The sequence below is a fragment of the Oncorhynchus keta genome, chromosome 1, assembly GCF_023373465.1.
Source record: "Oncorhynchus keta strain PuntledgeMale-10-30-2019 chromosome 1, Oket_V2, whole genome shotgun sequence".
Taxonomy (NCBI): Eukaryota; Metazoa; Chordata; class Actinopteri; order Salmoniformes; family Salmonidae; genus Oncorhynchus; species Oncorhynchus keta.
In genome coordinates, this window is record NC_068421.1 from 35773981 (window position 1) to 35796708 (window position 22728).

Here is a 22728-nt window from a genome sequence, read left to right on the forward strand (position 1 = left end):
GGTGTGATATGCTCTTGCTTTGCAGTAACTGAGGGTGAAGTCACCTTGAAGTTGGCTGTGGTTCCAGAGATGACGCCGTTGGTACAGGTCCTGGTGTACAGTATGCTACCCAGCGAGGCTATAATCGCCCACAGCAGGAACTTCCCCACTGAGAAATGCTTCAGACACAAGGTGTGTGTGTGTGTGTGTGTGTGTGTGTGTGTGTGTGTGTGTGTGTGTGTGTGTGTGTGTGTGTGTGTGTGTGTGTGTGTGTGTGTGTGTGTGTGTGTGTGTGTGTGTGTGTGTGTGTGTGTGTGTATGTATGTGAAAAATATGAGTTGTTTATGAATTCGAAGAACCAATAAAAAAACGTAGGTGCTGGATTTTAGGCTGGAAGCAACCACCACCACAAGTGTCCGTTCAGAACACGAGCAGGAAGCAGTAGTTCTTGTGTTTAATGAAGATCCACACACAGAAATACAACACCACCCTCTCTGATACTAACGTTAATTGTGGTTTTGTAAAATAAAATATAGGAGAACTTAGGCTATAGCACTGTATGGGAAAAATATGCCTATTTGCATGTCAACAAACTAAACTGGACCCAAACACATGCTAGATGCACAAATAAACAATGGAGCAATCTAGAAAGATCAACACATTATAAAACGTAATAAGCATGAGCGACCTACAACCGAAAATTGCCTAGCACCACAGACAAAAGCTAACACATGCTAATCGCTAATAAGCATGCTAAATAGTAATGCATTCCCGACAATGCTCATGCTGACGCTAAAGGGAGTACGCGAGCTAGCTAGCGACCACTTTAACACAAATGGTACATATTTACACAACACACTAAAGGTGTATCATGTACACCTATGTATGTCCTGTGTGCCAGGTGTTTGTGGAGTTCTCACCCTCAAAAGCAGTCCCAGGGGAGGAGACCACCCTGCAGCTCTCGGCCCAGCCCGGCTCCCTCTGTGGCCTCAGTGCTGTGGACAAGAGTGTTCACATTATGGAACCAGGGAAGAGGCTGGATGCTGACAAGGTAACAGAGCTCACTGAAGTGAATGTCAACTGTCATACCACCATATAAACAGCTTTTGTGGTGCTGGCCACAACAACCAGCTTCAGGGGAATAAGTGACAACAGCAGATATGGAGGGGGTCTGTTCACAGTGGGCCATTTGGTGTGCTGGAAAGCATATTCATATTGGTACTTAAAGTGGAAATGTGAGTTATAGATCTACGTGAATGCAAGTCTAAGAAGCAGTATATCTGTTCTGTGTGCTATTTCTATTTTACTTTTGGTTTTGTATACCATCTTCAAACAGCTGAAACACCAATATTTCACAGTGGTTTAGATGGTACAATGATTCTCTACACTATACTCACATGAGTCAGCAGCATACACTACTGTTCAAAAGTTTGGGGTAACTTAGAAATGTCCTTGTTTTGACAGAATCACTTTTTTTGTCCATTAAAATAACATCAAATTGATCAGAAATAGAATGTAGACATTGTTAATGTTGTAAATGACTATTGTAGCTGGAAATGGCAGATTTTTTTTAATGGAATATCTACATAGGCGTATAGAGGCCCATTATCAGCAACCATCACTCCTGTGTTCCAATGACACGTTGTGTTAGCTAATCCAAGTTTATCATTTTAAAAGGCTAATTGATCATTAGAAAACCCTTTTGCAATTATATTTGCACAGCTGAAATCTGTTGTGCTGATTTTTTTTATTTCACCTTTATTTAACCAGGTAGGCTAGTTGAGAACAAGTTCTCATTTACAAATGCGACCTGGCCAAGATAAAGCATAGCAGTGTGAACAGACAACAACACAGAGTTACACATGGAGTAAACAATATACAAGTCAATAACACTAGTTGAGATTGAGAATCTGGAGCATCAGCATTTGTGGGTTTGATTACAGGCTCAAAATGGCCAGAAACAAAGGACTTTCTTCTGAAACTCATCAGTCTATTCTTGTTCTGAGTAATGAAGGCTATTCCATGCGAGAAATTTCCAAGGAACTGAAGATCTCGTACAACGCTGTGTACTACTCCCTTCACAGAACAGCGCAAACTGGCACTAATCAAAATAGAAAGGAGTGGGAGGCCCCGGTGCACAGCAAGACGACAAGTACATTAGTGTCTAGTTTGAGAAACAGACGCATCACAAGTCCTCAACTGGCAGCTTCATTAAATAGTACCTGCAAAACACCAGTCTCAATGTCAACAGTAAAGAGGTGACTCCGGGATGCTGGTCTTCATGGCAGAGTTCCTCTGTCCAGTGTCTGTGTTCTTTTGCCCATCTTAATATTTTATTTTTATTGGCCAGTCTGAAATATGGCTTTGTCTTTGCAACTCTGCCTAGAAGGCCAGCAGCCTGGGGGTTGCCTTTTCACTGTTGACATTGAGCATTTCTTATTAGACAAGTTTCAAGTAGTCACTGCCTTCTGTTTGGTGCCCAATGAACAAGGTCATTTCACATCTCCTTATTATCTCATTCCAGATATTTGATTTGTTACCAGTCAAGGAGACAACATACATTCCCTACGAGCTTGAAGATCCAGTGTCATGTTTACGTGTAAGACCAAGGAGATATGTAATACCATACCCAGGTGGAACAACTGACAGAAAAAATGAACCTTTTGAAGTTTTTCAGGTAACTGCTGCCTTGTTTTCTTTTAACTTGAAGCCTGCTTTCAACTCTCATAAGAATCAGTTACCATTCCGTGACCATGCATTCATCTTCTTAAATTATACATTTCAAAAATAGCCTTTTTGAGGCAAAAAATACATATAGAATAGAAAAATTAAACGAAGACATTCATTGATATTGAAATCTCTTGTTTGTGATTCTGATATTTCTAGAACCTAGGACTGAAGCTGGCAACTAACTTGGTTATAAGAGTACCTTCCTGCCTAAGTTACAAGGGGAATGAGTACCATCACTCCTATGGTGAGATGTCCTCCTTACCACATCTTTGGTGAATCTTGGGAAATGTATGGTTTTTGTTATTCTAACATAGCTTGTGTAAGGTTCTAAACAACAGAGTAAAAACGGACAACTATGAAAAGCTCAAGCCAACTTTATTCAGCCATCGGGTCAGACAGCTGAACAGACAAAGACATAGTCACACAAATCAAATCAAACTTTATTTATCACATGCGCCGAATACAACAGGTAGACCTTACCGTGAAATGCTTACTTGCAAGCCCTTAACCAACAGTGCAGTTCAAGAAGAGTTAAGAAAATATTTACCAAATAAACTAAAATAAAAAATTATAAAGTAACACAATAACATAACGTTGATGAGCTATACACACAGGGTACCGGTACCGAGTTAGTGTGTGCGGGTACAGGTTAGAGGTAATTTGTACATGTAGGTAGGGGTGAAGTGACTATGCATAGATAATACGCAGCGAGTAGCAGCAGTGTACCAATCAGATGGGGGGGGGGGTCCTCTGACACCGCCTATTATATAGGTCCTGGATTGCAGGAAGCTTGGCCCCAGTGATGTACTGAAGATGCCGAGAAGTTGTCCCGTTGGTAGGATAAACGTAATCATAGGTCATCCATTTTTATTTTCCAAAGATTACATGTTGGCAAGAAGAATTGATGGAATTGGGAGTTTACTCGCTCGCCTACGGATTCTCAGAAGGCAACCCGATCTGCGTCCTCTTTTCCTCCGTCTTTTCTTCATGCAAATGACGGGGATCTGGGTCTGTTCCAAGGAGAGCAGTATATCTTTCTCGTTCGACTCGTTAAAGGAAAAAGCTTCTTCCAGTCCGTGGAGAGTAATCCCAGTTCTGATGTCTAGAAGTTATTTTTGGTCATAAGAGACAGTAGCAGCAACATTATGTACAAAATAACTTAAAGCATAAGTTACAAACGCGAAAAAACGAACGGAATCGCACAATCAAATCAAAGTTTATTTGTCACGTTCGCCGAACAGTGAAATGCTTACTTACAGGCTCTAACCAATAGTGCAAAAAAAGGTCTTGGGTGAACAATAGGCAAGTAAAGAAATAAAAACAACAGTAAAAAGACAGTGAAAAATAATAGTAGCGAGACTATATACTGTAGCGAGGCAATAAAAGTAGCGAGGCTACATACAAGACACCGGTTAGTCGGGCTGATTGAGGGCATGTAAAACGTCAGACATCCTCTTCGGCACCACAAGCATTGGTATTTAACCCTTCCTCCTATGCTGGGTCTCTCCTTACACATCGGAACAGCCAGTTGCTAGACAGAACTTTAGTGATATCTGTTCTTACTCAATTCATCTGACCTGATCTCAGCCCAAATACCTCACTCCTCCCCAACTCACGGCTGTCCTGTTGACTTGTACCAGACTGTGGCCATTCTCCTTCCCATGGGATTCCTGATGTCTAACAATAACATATTCTCACAGAATGGAAATGTTCTACATTCCCCTCTCTCCCTCAGTGATATGGATATTTCATTTTTTCAAGTTTAGAAGTCAGAACCCATCACCTGATTAAACCAGTACTAACACTGCACGCATCACCGTTGAAAGCGGCATTCAGTCTGGTTTGATCAGGCTGATTCTAACACGAGAATGACTGTTTTGTTTTGGTAGTATACTACAGAGAAGACTCCGAATTTATAGCCGTGAACAGACTTGTAATGAGTCCAGTTGGACTTGGTGCAGTACCCGGTCCCGGATTTAGTGCCGCTCCAGCTCCACCACCCATACAGACAGTCCGTACGTTCTTCCCCGAGACATGGATATGGGATCTTGTGGAAGTTGGGTAAGAGCACTGCACAGTGAGGCTGTTGCCTTATAGATTGGATGGCAGGACATCACAAAAATAATGCTCGTGCATCGTTGAGGCAGAAGGCTGTGTGATGTTATCATTCTGAACGGTCAGATAGTTAGCAACAATGACAAGATGCTGCCATGTGGGGAATAGTCGATGGCTCGTTTTCGCTCGTTGTATCTTGTTATTGATACCATGTTTTGAGTCATGTCTATGCTAATATGGCAAAAATTATTTAGCTAGCTAACCAACAACTGTAACGATGCATTTGAGATACAACAAGTTCTCATTGTACAAATGTATTTACGTTTTCAATAAACATTTGGAGGCAAAATATAGTTTACTTGTTGTCAACAATCTAAGCCAACCCCGTCTGCTTTGCCCCATAGTTGCGTACGTGTCGGTTTTGTTGCAAAACAACCAACCCGCCTATATCAAAACATACATTAGTGGTCCAGATTAGGAACCTGTACCTCATTAAACTGCAGTACAGAGTAGGGGTGCGTGGTGTAAATGTATTTTTAAAAATTACATTCAACATCACTCCGTAAAGGGAAATATAGTATTCTTTCTACCAAAGATATCTTCATATATTTCAGGATGTTGCGTATCCCTGGAAATAATCAGAATTAATGTAAACATTAGAGTATTGAAAACATAGCTTGTCCCAAAAAAATGGTCTCTTGGCACAATTTACCCCACAGTACAGGGTAAGTAAGCTGCCTACAAATGTCTGTACTGAATGAAATATTACCACTACCTTTTTAAAACCATAGCTAGGTTTCCATCCGATTGGGGACAGATTTCCATGCAAATATTTTAAAAAATCTGCATAAAAACAACATGCATATTTGCCCACCAGAGATGTTTCCATCAAATTTACTATATGATGAGATTATTATGGACATTATTTTTATTTGTCAAATGACGGCCAAGCATCGATCATCATGTCACCAGAATAAAACCCTCAATATTGATTGGAAAAGAGCATCAACCTCATCACCTTGCACTTTCACCATCTTATGAAGTTCTTCATAATTTATTTAATCTGTAGCCTAATACTGCATGCTTTCCCTAGTCGTAGTGGGAGGACCGCATGATTCCAAGTTTTACTTAGATATGATGGTTATTATATCAATATTTGCGCATAAAAGCGTTTCTACCGCCATTTCTCGCATAATTTGTTTTACTGACACAAAAAGGTCCCACCTTGTCTAGCATATTTATTGGGGTCAACGATTGAACATTTTTACAGACAAATGATCTGTTTCCATCAGGCCATAAAAATGTTTATCCGACGTACTTTATGCGCGCAAAACGGTTGGATGGTAACTTGGTTCATATCTCTCTATTTCCGAAACACAATTCAACACAAACACAACAGCTTTGTCTTTTAAGCGTTTTAAGCATTTTTTTTAACACAAGTATAAAACCTAACAAACGCTTTGTACTTTTAAAAAACAACAACACTTTTAACACAGGCCTATCCCAGCAATAACCTCTTGCATTAAGGGTTGGGCAGATTACTTGAAAAATGTAGTCCGTTACAGTACTTGAGAAATAAATTCATCAGCAATGTAATCGATTACTCAAAATGAGTAATGTAATCCGATTGCCTTTTATTACTTTTGGATTACTTTCACTCCTAACATCAGATATTTTAAAACATTTAAAAACATTAATCTAATACAGAATTGTTTTATTTATTAATGTGAGTATTTCCAAATTGGGAACTAGTGTGCTATCTATTAGCTTGTAGAGACCACAAATTATGTATAGAACCATCTTAATTATCAACTTTAGATACAAGGATCATGAAACCTCAAACACAATAAATTAATATCTGTTTTTTGGACATAAGTTCCTTGCCACTTTTTCCATGTGGTTTCTTCCTTTACAGACTCCATCAAATGATTACCTCTTACTAAATATTTGGTCAAATTATACATTTTGTGTATGGGTTTCTAGAAACAAGTGTGGCTCAATTTACCCATTTGGCTAAATGTTTCTATTTTCACTTAGTGGCTTTCTGTTTGACCTTTGACTTCTTTATTACAGGGAATCTGGAACACTAGACATTCCCCTTACAGTCCCAGACACCATCACCACCTGGGAGACAGAGGCATTCTGCCTGGCCCCTGGCGGCTTCGGTCTGGCTCCTCCTGTGGAGATCACTGTCTTCCAGCCTTTCTTCCTAGAGCTCACCCTGCCCTACTCCATCATCCGTGGAGAGCATTTTGAGCTGAAGGCAACTGTGTTCAACTACCTGTCCAAATGCATCATGGTACGGCACTGCATCATGATCGTTTCTTGAGTTGTTTCTTGAGTTTCTCGAGTTGTATAAAATGTTGTGTTTTGTTGCAGTTTGCCTAGTCAGTGTTTTTTTATTTTTTATTACACCCAGTGTATCAGTCTTGGGTTTTCCATGTTGTCTTACAATGGTTCCTCTTGGGCAGGTTTCTGTGACTCCGGCTCCTTCCTTAGACTACACTCTCACACCCCTGAATGATGTCCAGTATTCATCATGCTTGTGTGCCAATGGACGAAAGACCTTCAGTTGGACAATGGCACCCTCAGTCCTGGGTAAGTCACCAGTCTCCATTCAACTGTTCAAACAGCAGAATGGATGTTAACCTGAGTTGTGTACTCTCAGTCACCGTATTGGATGTTGTGTAACCTCTGTTGTGCTCTGTTTGTCGATGTGTGTGTAGGGGATTTGAATGTGTCCGTTAGTGCAGAGGCTGTCCAGTCCCACACTGCATGTGACAATGAGATTGTGAACGTACCAGAGAGAGGACGAATCGACAAAGTTACAAAGAGCCTGCTAGTGAAGGTATGTAGTCTACTGCTGTTATGGAACTTACTGATGTACAGATACCATCTAGTGCCTTTGACTGAAAACAATCTCCTCTCCTCTCAGGCAGAGGGAACAGAGAAGACCGACACCTACAACTGGTTGCTGTGTCCAACTGGTCAGTAATGCATGAACGTTGTTCACTTTGGATTGAACTGATCATCTCCATTCATCTTATCATCTTTGTCCACAGGAGAAACTCTGACAGAGGAGGTGGAACTGCAACTCCCCAAGAATGTGGTAGATGGGTCTGATCGAATTTCTCTCTCAGTCCTGGGTAATATACCATTGTATCATTTAGAGGTGTTGTGAGTTTTTTGAGGCATAGTGGTGGGAAAAGCAACCCTTCTCCAGCGATAATGCTGCTGTTTGCTAAAGAGGTCAGTCTTACAGAAGTCCCATGTTTCTCTGTAGGGGACATCCTGGGTCGGGCCCTCAAGAACCTGGATGGACTGCTGCAGATGCCGTATGGGTGTGGAGAGCAGAATATGGCCCTCCTCGCCCCCAATATCTACATACTCGAGTACCTGAGGAACACAGAGCAGCTCACTCCAGCAATTCAAGACAAGGCTAACAAGTTCCTCACTAGCGGTAAGAGTCCCTCAACATATAGATCGTATTGATTAGACACCAAACGGAAGAAAACTGACTGAAACAGGGCTTGATTTGTCCAATCAGAACCTTTTTTTTTTTCATTGAATAACATTTTTTTACGTTTCACCACAGTGTGCCCTAATGACTGTGACCCTGCTATCATGTAAATGATAGAGCTCCAGCAGAGATGACATCACAGTGTCTTATCGACAGTGCATCACTGACCCAGCACATGTAGGGACTTCGGGATGTTTTCCCACTGAAATAATTTGATCAGAGAATATTGAGGATGCATCCCAAATGGCACACCCAGGGTTGGGGAGTAACTGATTACATCTATAATCTGTTCCATGTAATCTGATGACCAAAAAAAAAAGAGTCACTGTAATCAGCTACCAGATAAAATATTGTAATCAGATTACAGATACTTTTCAAAATCTAGATTATTGCCAATTTAAATTCAGAAAGAATGTTTGCTGAAAAACACATTGACACCTTTCTGTTTCCTCAATGACATTCAATTCAGCATTGAAAAGGCTGTTTAAGTTTGAGTTTGTTCCACCTGAGCATGTCTGACCACAAGTCACCAAATGTGTTTGATGGATACTTTTATCTTCTATGCTTTTTAAGGGGAAAGTCATCCAAAAGTAACAAAGTAATCAGATTACGTTACTGAGTTTAGGTAATCCACAATTTACGTTACTGATGACAATTATGGACAGGTAACTAACTAGTAACTGTAACGAATTACCTTTTAGAAAGTAATCTACCCTACCCTGCCTATTCCCTACATAGTGCACTTATTTTTTCCTGGAAAAGTAGTGTACTATATACGGAATAGAGTGCTACTTAGGGCATACACTCAGTGACTATAAAAAACATTTGGTCACTTTATTGTTCACTCTAAAAACACACCGACAGGTTACCAAAGGCAGCTGAACTACAAGCATTTTGATGGTGCATACAGCACATTTGGACAAGGCTCGGGGAATACTTGGTGAGTGTAGTGTTTTTCAACTAATATATGTTAATAATATAATAATATAATACTGGTAAACGCATTATAACTGTTTGTTTCAATTAAGTATTGACCAATCAAATAGCATTGTCTCTGACAGACCATGAATGTGACATAAGTTAAAATAAGCTGTCATTGCATGTAATGTCAAGCTCTAAGTCATGTTATTGACAACCTTATGTGGGTATTATGACGGGACATTCAAATCAAGTTCTCTTTCCTCAGGCTGACTGCGTTTGTCTTGCGATCCTTTGGCAAAGCACAGTCCTTCATTTATATTGACCCGGAGCAAATGAAAGAGTCCACGAGTTGGTTGGAAAGTCAGCAAGGCAAACATGGGTGTTTTGTCAAATTGGGGAAACTCTTTAATAACAGAATGAAGGTATTTATTGATATCAAATGTATAATGATAATAAACTGAAGGAAGATGGAAGAAGATTTAGTTGTGTGTCTCATCAGACCAGCCATGAAGTTGTGAATGATGCTTTCAACAGAATTATAGTTTAATACACATTGTAGTATTTTGACATTGTTTTATAGGGTGGGGTGACAGATGAAGTCACACTGACGGCCTACATCACTGCTTCAATGCTGGAGCTCAACATGTCAGTGTCGGTAAGTAGCATCTCCACAAAATATTTTTTATCTGGAAATAGCCAAAGAAATAAGCATAAGAATAGGTGTTTACCGTTAGCAGATCTGAGACCAGGCTAACATGTCTCTTAATGTGCTGCTCTGTTATTTTGTGCTCCAGGATCCTGTTTTGTATGGCAGTTTGTCTTGTCTGAAGAACTCCACCAGTGATTTGTCCAACACCTACACTACTGCTCTGCTGGCCTACACCTTTACCCTGGCAGGGGACATGGAGACCCGGGCCCAGCTTCTGCAGCACCTGGACACGGTCGCAATACGAGAGAGTGAGCCAATCATTTTTTTTGGGGGGTAGATCAGCTTACAGATAGATTGTAGCTTCCATCAATGTAATTGTCTGCATTATTTCCAATCCCCTATATATTGTTTTGTAAATATATAATGTACCAGTCAAAAGTTTGGACACACCTACTCATTCAAGGGGTTTTCTTTTTTGTTGTTATTTTCTACATTGTACAATAATAGTGAAGACGTCTTCAAAGCTGAGGAGTTCACTTCTCGTGGATCGTGTTGGTAGAATGTAGAATAATAGTGAAGACATCAAAACTATGAAATAACACGTATGGAATCATGTAGTAACCAAAAAAGTGTTAAACAAATCTAAATCTATTTTATATTTGAGATTCTTCAAAGTAGCCACCCTTTGCCTTCATGACAGCTTTGCACACTTGGCATTCTCTCAACCAGCTTCATGAGGTAATCACCTGGAATGTATTTCAATTAACAGGTGTGCCTTGTTAAAGTACATTTGTGGAATTTCTTTCCTTAATGTGTATTCTTTTTTTAATCAATTAGTATATTTGAGTTTAACCACAGTATTTGTTGTATTATATGTTCTGTCTATTCTGGTGGTTTGAACTGAAATTGCAAACAACTTTCTATGGCTTGTTTTAAAAATTGTGATATTTTGGAGATTATTTAATTTTCAAATAACCGAAAGTGAGAGGTTGTAATCTGAATAAAGGGAATAGGCCATTATTGAACATGGGGTGAGACATCCTTACTAATCTGATAGAGAACCAGTTCGGAACTAAGTATAACTTTTGTGACTGACGCCTTTAGTGAGAGCTTTGATGCTTTGATATTTAATCATTTCTGCCCTCCGAATTCATATTCATTATATACAGTGCCTTCGGGAAGTATTCAGACCCCTTGACTTTCTTCACAGTTTGTTAGGTTACAGCCTTATTCTAAAATTGATTAAATCATTCCCACCCACATCAATCTACACAGAATACCCCATAATGAAAAAGCGAAAACACATTTTTTAATATTTTTTTGCTGAAATTAGAAATAGAAATTAATTAAATATCACATTTACATAAGTAGTCAAACCTTTTAATCGGTACTTTGTTGAAGCATGTTTGGCAGCGAGTACAGGCAAGAGTATTCTTGGGTATGACGTTACAATCTTGGCACACCTGTATTTGGGGAGTTTCTAACATTCTTCTCTGCAGATCCTCTCAAGCTTTGTCAGGGTGGATGGGGAGCGTCGCTGCACGGCTATTTTCAGGTCTCTCCAGAGATGTTAGATCGGGTTTAAGTCCGGGCTCTGGCTGGGTCACTCAAGGACATTCAGAGACTTGTCCAGATGCCACTCCTGCGTGCTTAGGGTCATTGTCCTGTTGGAAGGGGAAACTTCACCCCAGTCTGAGGTCGTGAGCACTCTGGAGCAGGTTTTCATTAAGGATCTCTCTGTACTTTGCTCCATTCATCTTTGCCTCGATCCTGACTAGTCTCACAATCCCTGCCGCTGAAAAACATCCCCAAAGCATGATGCTGCCACTACCATGCTTCACCGTATGGATGGTGCCAGGTTTCCTCCAGACGTGACCCTTGGCATTCAGGCCAAAGAGTTCAATCTTGGTTTCATCAGACCAGAGAATCTTGTTTCTCATGGTCTGAGAGTCTTTAGGTGCCTTTTGGCAAACTCCATGTGGGCTGTCATGTGACTTTTACTGAGGAGTGGCTTCCGTCTGGCCACTCTACCATAAAAGCCTGATTGGTGGAGTGCTGCAGAGATGGTTGTCCTTCTGGAAGGTGGCCATCTCTAGGAAGAGTCTTGGTGGTTCCAAACTTATTCCATTTAATATTGATGGAGACCACTGTGTTCTTGGGGACATTCAATGCTGCACAGATGGTTGTGCTTCTAGAAGGTTCTCCCATCTCTACAGAGGAACTCTAGCGTTCTTTCAGTGACCATCGGTTTCTTGGTCACCTCCCTGACCAAGGCCCTTCTTCCCCGATTGCTCAGTTTGGCCGGGCAGCTAGCTCTAGGAAGGGTCTTGGTGGTTCCAAGCTTCATCCATTTAAGAATGATGGAGGCCACTGTGTTCTTGGGGACCTTCAATGCTGCAGACATTTTTTTGGTACGCTTCCCCAGATCGGTGCCTCAAGACAATCATGTTTTGGAGCTCTACAGACAATTCCTTCGACATCATGGCTTGGTTTTTGCTCTGACATGCACTGTCAACTGTGGAACCTATTATAGACAGGTGTGTGTGCCTTTCCAAATCATGTCCAATCAATTGAATTTACCACTGGTGGAATACAATCAAGTTGTAGAAACATCTCAAGGACGGTCAATGGAAACAGGATGCATCTGAGCTCAATTTCGAGTCTCATAGAAAAGGGTCTGAATACATACATAAGGTATTTCTGTTAATTTTTAATAGATTTGCAAAAATGTCTAAACCTGTTTTCGCTTTGTCTTTATGGGGTATTTTGTGTAGATTGCTGTAGTGTAACAACATTTGGAAAAAGTCAAGGGGTCTGAATACTTTCAGAAGCCAAAGTCTGGCTTGCCATTTCAAATAATATTGCATTTATTTTGCTAATAATTTTAAAGACAGGTCATTAGGTATAGGCAAGACCATAAGCAAATAGGTTAACTGGGATATGACTGAAGAGTTAATCAGGGTTATTTTTCCACAAATAGACAGGTATTTCCTTTCCATGGTAGCAAGATCTTATCTATTTTTGCAAACTTTCTATAAACATTTATTGGAGTGACAATTTATTTCTTTCTGGATATGTATACCGAGTATATGTTTTTTAGTGGTTACTGGAGGTTGATCTGAAGAATGAGTTCCACATCATCGTCAGACCATTTTATTGGTAAACTACCCAGTAATGTAAAAGTTGTATTATTTTAGGGATGAAATATGTAATATAGTACACATAATTTGGTTGTAATCCAGAGGTTTGTGCTGTCTTGATTGATCTTACCTGGGCAATGGAGTAATTACAAAAGTGCAAACCATCCGCAAATCTGGCACATTAGTCTCAATTAAATTAGTATTTCAAAGAACTCAGGTGTCTGTCATATTATGTATAATGATGAATAAGCTAGGCTCTGTGTCTCTCTCTGTCTCTGTGTGTTCCTCATCCCTCAGGGGGTCTCTTGCACTGGACTCAGACCTCCTCAGAGACCTCAGCCTCCCTGGCAGTGGAGATCAGCTCCTACGTTCTGCTGGCTTCCCTCAGTGTCTCCCCTCTGTCTACCACTGACCTGGGCTATGCCTCCCACATCGTCAGGTGGCTGGTGAGACAGCAGAATGCCTACGGAGGCTTCTCTTCCACACAGGTATACTTCCAAAACACATTTGGTTCGAAATGGCAATCTGTACTGTGCACTAGTAGTGAGGCATTATTACCTTGATTTCACCACAGGCATGTATGTGCTTCTTGTCATGTCAAGCCAGGTGAAACTAACTTCCGCTGAAATGGAGGCAATAAATGATCATGAATGGATATGACAAATAGCCACTCTTGAACTGAACTAATGTTAAATGAACTGGGATAGCTCCATTCATTTTGAACACATTTGTCTGTTGTTTGTGTTTAGGACACAGTGGTGGCCCTCCAGGCCCTGGCTCTCTACTCCACCAGGGTGTTCAGTAGAGAGGGCACCAGCACAGTGACAGTACAGTCTCCCAGTGGGGGACAGCACATCTTCAATGTGAACCAAAACAACAAGCTTCTCTACCAGGAGAGTGCGCTGCAGGACACAGAAGGGAAGTACACGGTGGAAGTGAAGGGCAGTGCTTGTGCCTCAGTGCAGGTCAGTGAAGACACTCCTCCCAATCCTATGTTGCAAGATCTGATTTATATATTACTGTGAAGTCCAAACATTTAAGAAGCTTTGTCTGGCTTGATATCTAGTTTATGAAAAGTTTTAAAAAATCAAGCTTGTAAAATGTATATTTTTAGACAACCTTGTTCCCCTGACCACTTCTTCCCTCTTTCCCAGGTGGCGCTCCACTACAACATCCCTACTCCTACTGACAGCACAACGCTCAGCATCCAGGTGAAGACAGAGGTGGACTGCAACAGCAACTCTTTGAGACCCAGAGTCACGCTGAACCTCGAGTCTCAGTAAGAATGAATGACACATTTGCGTTTACTGAAGCATTATTTCAATCAGGTCATTGATGACACTCCAAAGTGTTATTATAGAGCATGTCTAAAAATGTTTTTGACCCAATTCTATTTGTGTTTTTATACCTACAGTGCCCTTTGTAATTATTTGTAATTATTGCGACTAAGAAACATGTTTCAGATTATTTTGTGCCCAATGGAAATGAATGGTAAATAATGTATTGTCATTTTGGAGTCACTTTTATTCTAAATAAGAATAGAATATGTTTCTAAAAACGTGTATGTTAATGTGGATGCTACCATGGATGCTACCATGATTACAGACAATCCTGAATGATTTGTGAATGATGATGAGTGAGACTGTTACAGACGCACAAATATCATACCCCCAAGACATGCTATTTAGCATCTGTAACTTTTGTGTCTGTAATATGGATGTGTTTAGAAAAATATTTGCAATTAAAGTTACTCCAAAATGACACACTACATTTCTATTGGGCACAAAATAATCTGGAACACAACCAAAACAAACAGCAAATGAATCCAACACATTTGTTGTGTCAAGGTTGATGTAGTCATTATATGCTCTGAATATGGGACCAAATACTTAACTTTATACTACTTTAATACACATATGTACATTTTTCCTAATAGCTGACATTTGGTCCCCTAAAATGGGGGGACTATGTAGAAAAAGTGCTGTAATTTCCAAACGGTTCACCCGGTATGGATGCAAATACACTGAAATTAAAGATGACAGTCTGCACTTTAACCTCATAGTCATTGTTTGTTAAAAAAATGCTTCACTGTCCCAATAATTAGAGGGCACTATATGTATAGGTTATTTAATTTCTAGTTTGTACCTAACAGTAAGAAAACATATCAGGAAACCTGGTATTTTTATTGGTAAAATAATCAAAGTATCCATTCATTTGATTTTTACAAGCACTTGTCAAAATCAAACTTTGATGTCAGGGGCCTCTTTTCTTTCACAGATATTCTGGAAAGGAGCTGACCACCAATATGATTATTGTGGATTTGAAAATGCTGTCTGGATTTGCTCCAGACCCAGACTCTTTGGAGAGGGTAAGTTTTTTTTTTTGTCATAACATACTCTTATGGTGTTACCTGTGGCCTTTTTCCATGTATTGTAGCTCTTGCCTCTTTCACATGAAAATTAACTTTGTTGTCAATGAAGATGAATAAAATGTATGGCTTGTCTTCACAGCTGAGGAGTTCATTTCAAGTGGATCGTGTTGATACTGAAGATGACCATGTGTTATTGTACTTGACAGAGGTGAGACCAAAACCAAAATATCCAGTCTATCAACTTTGCACAAATCTTAGGGCAACATAAAATAATTGCTTCTTAGAAAATAGCAGATTCTCAAGCAAGAAAATACAGAGCAAGGAAGAGGTTAAACCTGCACAAAAAGTTTAATGTATTCGTTTTTGTTTTAGTGTATGTGTTCTCTCTCTTGGAAAATTTGGCAAGGATATGAAAAAATCTCATTTAAGGCAGCAAAATGTGCAAGGAGTGTGTAGACTTTCACTAGTGACTGTATATATATTTTGATGTGCTTGTGGTGACATACGGTGCATTTGGAAAGTATTGACTTTTTCCGCAGTTTATTACAGCCTTTTTTTCCTACCCTATAATGACAAAGTGAAAAAAAGTTTTTAGAAAATGTTGCTAAATTTATTAAAAACTGAAATACCTTATTAACATAAGTATTCAGACCCTTTGCTCAGACTCGAAATTGAGCTCAGGTGCATCCTGTTTCTATTGATTATCCTTGATGTTTCTACAACTTGATTGGAGTCCACTTGTGGTAAATTCAATTGATTGGACATGATTTGGAAAGGCACACACTTGTCTATAGTAGGTTCTGCAGTTGACAGTGCATGTCAGAGCAAAAACCAAGCCATGAGGTCAAAGGACTTGTCCATAGAGCTCCGAGACAGGATTGTGTTGACGCACCGATCTGGGGAAGGGTACCAAAAAATTGCCGCATTGAAGGTCCCCAAGAACACAGTGACCTCCATCATTCTTAATTGGCCGCCTGGCCAAACTGAGCAATCGGGGGAGTAGGGCCTTGGTTAGGGAGGTGACCAAGAAACCGATGGTGACTCTGAAAGAACGCCAGAGTTCCTCTGTGGAGATGGGAGAACCTTCTAGCTATCTCTGCACCACTCCACCAATCAGGCTTTTATGGTAGTAGCCAGACAGAAGCCACTCCTCAGTAAAAAGGCACATTTCAGCCCTCTTGGAGTTTGCCAAAAGGCATCTAAAGACTCTCAGACCATGAGAAACAAGATTCTTTGGTCTGATGAAACCAAGATTGAACTGTTTGGCATGAATGCCAAGCATCACGTCTGGGGGAAACCTGGCACCATCCCTACAGTGGAGCATGGTGTTGACAGCATCATGCTGTGGGGATGTTTTTAAGCGCCAGGAACTGGGAGACTAGTCAGGATCGAGGGAAAGATGAACGGAGCAAAGATGAAAACCTGCTCAGGACCTCAGACCGGGTTGAAGGTTCACCTTCCAACAGGACAATGACACTAAGCACACAGCCAAGACAACGCAAGAGTGTGTCGTGTCTTTACCATCATTAACTGAAGACTGATAGTTTTTATCAAAGATTCTCTGTAATTTGTTACTATGTGATCAACTGATTAATCACGTAACTAATTAACTAGGAAGTCGGTGCATTACAGAGTTATCATTTCCTAAAATAACTTTTCAGATATTTTATCTGATCAATTAGTCTTCGAATTAATGAATTATTTACTTTACCTCACGTTAGTCTCATTCCAAACGTCGTAAATTGTTGTAATCTGCACGACCCCAGTATTCACTATGAGTCATCCATACATCAATTGTCTTAAATCATTTATGTATTACTAACTAAGTAATTCACAGAAATGCATAAACAAACAAGGTAAAAATAATGATAGGAGAATGTGCCCTAGTGGGCTAAACCGGCATGGCGGCTTGTTAGACTAAAGGGGGAGTGGGGGGTCAACTAAGAAGTCACTACAAAGTGATAAATATAACAATTGAAATGCTAATCCCTTGCACATGAATGCTCACTCATTCGGGAACAATTGCAATCAATATATATACTTACGCTACGTGTGTCGTCTTGATCGCTGGTGAAAAGTTTATTTCTTTTGTAGAATTGTCCATCTCTCTCCCTCTCTCTCTTGTTTGTGGTTAGAGGGTATTGTTCAGAGTGACATTCGTTATATAATGGATGTTTCGGCGGTTGTCGTTCTTCACGTTCAATGATACCGAATTCCTAGCTGCAGACTAGTAATTCATATCAAAGACTTGTTCTTATTCTGTTGGTATCGATAGTCTAAGAGTTTAACCACGTGGGATGGTGAAAAGATTCAGCAATGGTCTACAACCTTTGTCCTCCTAATGGAGAAAAACATGGTCTGCAACCTTTAGCCATCTCGTAATTGAGGTAAGCTCGGTCTGCTGATCGGAAACCAGAGTGGGGTTTTTATTGGGAATGGCAGAAAAGGCTGTCCCAGGATGTCTGACCCTAACTGGGCTCAGGGGCGGTCCTCTGATTTAGTTCAAATCAGTCCAAAATCATACAACACAATTATACAAACAGTATCATACTCACTCATTCATCTTATACAACCATTAGATGTAAACCTCATATCTGAGGCTATTATATAAACAGCGTTATGGTAATGTGGCCACACCGTCTCCAATGAGCTTCCCCAAGTTGTGACAAACAGACCAGTTCGTAGCTGGATTCTTCACCGATCTTTTATACTTTCTCCAGAACATGACATTTGTTCGTACCTCAAGTTCTGTGAGGTGGAAGGATTTCCTTTGTCCTCTATGAAAGTTTACTCTCTCTCTCGAGTATGTGTCCATGTGGAGATCCTCTCAGGAATTTACGACCTCTGACCACAGCAGCCTAGTTGATGGAGGCAGGGAGAGGGGGATGGGGTTGCTATTCCCAAAGAGGCCAACGTCATGACAATTGGCTTTGGGACAACATTTACATTTACATTTAAGTCATTTAGCAGACGCTCTTATCCAGAGCGACTTACAAATTGGTGCATACACCTTATGACAAGTCTCTGAATGTCCTTGAGTTGCCCAGCCAGAGCCCGGACTTGAATCCAATCAAACATATCTGGAGAGACTTGGTAATAGCTGTGCAGCCACACTCTCCATCCAACCTGACATAGCTTGAGAGGATCTGCAGAGAGGAACGGGAGAAACTCCCCAAATACAGGTGCGCCAAGCTTGTAGCGCCATACCCAAGAAGACTCAAGGCAGTAGTCGCTGTCAAAGGTGCTTCAACAAGTAAAGGGTCTGAATACACTTACACATTTATTCACATTAGTGTTTTCCAAGATGTTTCCTTAAGTTTTAAAGTTTATTTCTTAAATCCTTTGTTGTTGTAATGAATTCTTTACAGCCACTTTCATCATATTTTACATAACTTGCTCTTGAAACCTACTCCTGCATTCATCCCAGTTATCAGCAACAGAGCAATTACAACCACAATAATACTGTCAATTAAAAAGTATATAACATATACATGCAGTTGACATGGAGGCTATAGTGTAATGGAATGTTTTGCCATATATGGTAGGTTTTGTGGGTAATATTATTAACACGCTGGGTGTCAAGTAGAGTGTTACTGAAACGGAAACTTCTGCTTCGAGCATTTAAATAATTGTGACCAATATGTTTTTTTTTCGTGTTTAAAAAATAAATAATTTAATCTCCCGACAGTTACCATCACTATTGCCTTTCAAACACACCCTGGACATCATACAGGAGCTCCCAGTACAAAATCTAAAGCCAGCGGTGGTCAAGATCTACGACTACTACCAGCCGAGTAAGTTTAAATCTAACCTTCCCCAATATGTATCTTTCCTTTTTAGTAACACTTGGTTACTTGTATTCATTTTCTGAGTCTTATCTGTCTTATCGTTTCATTCAGGTGACCAGGCAGAAACAGAATATGTCTTCCCTTGCAAGTAGGGGTTACAAACTGGTGAGCTATTTTAATTGTGAAAATATTGATGTTGAATTATTAGATTTAAAATAACTGATCCATATACTATACATGCATACTGTATACATGTACTATACATTATTTAGTTTAACTATGTTGATATTCCTTCTACCAAAAAGTTGGTCAGTTTCTTAAAGCATTCATTCCTTACATGTACAGTATATATTCACTCCTCTGCAGATGTAAGAAGAACATGACATTCACAGAGGTCACACCTGCAAACCTTGACATATCTTTCAAGATCTAAAGTAAAATATGTAACTGGAATTAAAGTTTTCCATTGTAACCCTATTCTTGAGTATTTTTTCCAGAGAGTTTTGTGACACTATGGCAAGCAATGAGTTCCAAAGTGCAGGCTCAGGAGACAAGGTGAATAGTGAGAAAGGCTTTGTGTAAGACAGTGGGTCTCATCCTGGGTCTGCTAAATGACTTAAATGTGAATGTACCTGGCCTATCCACAGGGGGTACTTGGGAAGATTCACGGGCAGTGCAATATGTGATTGGTGATACAGTAAACAAAAAAGTTTAGAACCACTGTAGTAGTAACAGAATCTACACACGAACGGTTTATGACCATGATTTACGACCTAGATGTCAAAGGTCACGTACACCAGTGGAGAATCCCCAGAGGAGGAAGGGGAATTTCATACAAATAAAAATGGTAAAACATTACAAAAGTTATCCTGTTTAGATAAAACATTACGAAATATATTCACGTCACCAAATAAGGTATTAAAACACACTGTTCCGTAATGAAGGTCCACAGTAGCCTCAACAGGACAGCTTGCTTCCGTCCTCCTCTGGGTACACTGACTTCAATACAAAACCTTGGAGGCTCATTGTTCTCACCCCCTTCCATAGACTTACACCGTAATTATGACAACTTCCAGAGGACGTCCTCCAACCTATCAGAGCTCTTGCAGCAGGAACTGACATGTTGTCGACCCAACCAAAGGATCAGAGACTTAAAGAGAGAGAGACAATAGTTGAACAGTTTTGAAGAAATTAACTTCATCAAATGAAAGAGAAGCAAGTAGGTTTCACTTACTGAGCAAGTAAATGCAGCTAGCTAGTATAGCCTATTCAAAACACCCTCAGAGGGATGCTATGGTAGCTAGCTGGCTATGACTATCCAACACAACACTGGAACTCTTCCAAGTCGAGGTAAGCTTTTGGTTTTACTAATTTATTGCCACCTGGGCGCACAGGTGTAACTGCTGAACTGATAACTGACTATACACTGTAAAGTTACTGCATGATTGTAGCGGGTTTACGAACACATTAGTTCTATTAGCTATGTTGACTATGACGTTACTTTAGCTAATATGGGGACAACGATGTAGGCTGTGTGTAGCAGTTAAGACATGGTTTGGCTTGGAAAGGTTTTTCACCTGGTCACATACAGCTGATGTGTTGTGCATTGAAATCCACAAACTAAGGGAAAAGGTGAGAGGAGAGCGCATAGATGCAAGAAGGAATATAACATGGCTGCTATGAATGTAAACTGTGTTCACGCGTGACCAGGGGTGTATTCATTCCTCCAATTCTGTTGTTAAATTTTTTTTAAACGAAAGCAAATGGAACGAAACTGGGATCAACATACCAAAACAGGGGATAAACATACCTGAATTTGTCCAATAGAAACTGTTTGCAGCTTTTCGCCTAATGACTGTCTGTCCATGTGTCACTGTATGTAAAATTCTCACCCAGTGGGAATGTGATGAAAGAAATAAAAGCTGAAATAAATCATCCTCTCTACTATTATTCTGACATTTCACATTCTTAAAATAAAGTGGTCCTAACTGACCTAAGACAGGGAATTTCTACTAAGATTAAATGTCAGGAATTGTGAAAAACTGAGTTTACCTACACCTTAGCCAAATACATTTAAACTTCCGACTTCAACTGTACGTACATATACGTTATAGATATATGTACACGTGTACGGTGGAGGTAGAGGAGCAGACGAATGTTTGGTGAAAAGTATATTTCTTTACTCAAGAATGTGAGTGTTGTTTGATGTACTGTATATGTATATTCTAAACAAATGTGTATGTGTGATTATGTGTCCAGTACACACAGGTTAAATATGTATGTATTGGTTTGTGTAAGACCATTTGTATGTGTGGGCTTAAATATTAGTGTGAGGTAGCTGGGTCTGGGTGGGATAGCTCAGGGCTATGTGAGATAAGAGTGAGTAAAGTAAACAGACTTTTTAATTCACCTTTATTTAACCAAGTAGGCCAGTGCAACATGGCCAAGATAAAGCAAAGCAGTATGACACAAACAACAGAGTTACACATGGGATAAACTAACGTAGAGTCAAAAACACAATAGAAGAATCTGTATTCAGTGTGTGCAAATGTAGTCAGATTAGGGAGGTAAGGCAATAAATAGGCCATACTGGTGAAATAATTTCAATTTAACATTAACACTGGAGTGATAGATGTGCAGAAGATGAGCAAGTAGAGATACTGGGTTGCAAAGAGCAACAAAAAAATAACAATATGGGGATGAGGTAGTTGGGTGGGCTATTTACAGATGGGCTGTGTACCGGTAAAATGATCGGTAAGCTGCTCTGACAGCTCATGCTTAAAGTTAGTGAGAGATGTGTCAAGCCCTGACCTTAGTAATCTTTGTTTTCTTTATTATTTTGGTTAGGTCAGGGTGTGACATGGGTGATGTATGTGTTTTTGAACTGTCTAGGGGTTTTGTATGTTTATGGGGTTGTTTACTATCTAGGTGTTTTGTATGTCTATGTTGCCTGGATTGGTTCTCAATCAGAGGCAGCTGTTTATCGTTGTCTCTGATTGGGAACCATATTTAGGCAGCCATATTCTTTGGGTAATTGGTGGGTTATTGTCTGTCTAGTTGCCTGTGTCTGCACTTTTGTATGATAGCTTCACGTTCGTTTTGTTATTTCGTATAGTTTGTTTAGTGTCCGTCTTTATTAAAAGTAACATCACGCTGCGCCTTGGTCACCTCCATTCAACGAACGTGACAGAATAACCCACTGTAAAAGGACCAAGCAGCGTGATAAGGAGGAATCGTGGACTCGGGATGAAATACTGGATGGTATAACATCCTGGACCTGGGAGGAGGTAATGGCAGGGGACAAGACACTGCCATGGAAGCAGGTGGAGAGAGCACAGGAGGAACGGCGATGATATATGGGTACACGGCTAGCATGGAAGCCCGAGAGGCAGCCCCAATAAAAAATAATTGGGGGGGAACACGAGGAGATTGGCTAAGTCAGGTAGGAGACCTGAGCCAACTCCTAGTGCTTACCGTGGGGAGCGTGTAACTGGTCAGGCACCATGTTATGCAGAGATGCGCACGGTGTCTCCAGTGCACATTTCTAGCCCGGTGCGCCAGAAGGAGGGTGCCGG

At 40.3% G+C, this 22728-nt stretch overlaps 1 protein-coding gene across 1 annotated transcript in view; it reads left to right on the forward strand.

Annotated features, from left to right (window-relative positions):
* The window catches only part of LOC118380173 (alpha-2-macroglobulin-like), a 30299-nt gene extending 10674 nt beyond the window's left edge, over window positions 1-19625 (forward strand). Inside the window, exons 14-36 of the mRNA XM_035767195.2 lie at window positions 26-171; window positions 881-1030; window positions 2504-2656; window positions 2866-2953; window positions 4599-4770; window positions 6838-7063; window positions 7236-7362; window positions 7491-7612; window positions 7700-7751; window positions 7827-7910; window positions 8048-8224; window positions 9149-9224; window positions 9471-9627; window positions 9786-9860; window positions 10000-10162; window positions 13292-13482; window positions 13744-13959; window positions 14149-14273; window positions 15272-15362; window positions 15505-15573; window positions 19054-19159; window positions 19265-19318; window positions 19520-19625. Coding sequence (XP_035623088.2) covers window positions 26-171; window positions 881-1030; window positions 2504-2656; window positions 2866-2953; window positions 4599-4770; window positions 6838-7063; window positions 7236-7362; window positions 7491-7612; window positions 7700-7751; window positions 7827-7910; window positions 8048-8224; window positions 9149-9224; window positions 9471-9627; window positions 9786-9860; window positions 10000-10162; window positions 13292-13482; window positions 13744-13959; window positions 14149-14273; window positions 15272-15362; window positions 15505-15573; window positions 19054-19159; window positions 19265-19305 — 2807 coding nt within the window. The 3' untranslated portion in view covers window positions 19306-19318; window positions 19520-19625. The remainder of the gene's footprint in view (window positions 1-25; window positions 172-880; window positions 1031-2503; window positions 2657-2865; window positions 2954-4598; window positions 4771-6837; window positions 7064-7235; window positions 7363-7490; window positions 7613-7699; window positions 7752-7826; window positions 7911-8047; window positions 8225-9148; window positions 9225-9470; window positions 9628-9785; window positions 9861-9999; window positions 10163-13291; window positions 13483-13743; window positions 13960-14148; window positions 14274-15271; window positions 15363-15504; window positions 15574-19053; window positions 19160-19264; window positions 19319-19519) is intronic.
* Window positions 19626-22728: the final 3103 nt, after the last annotated feature.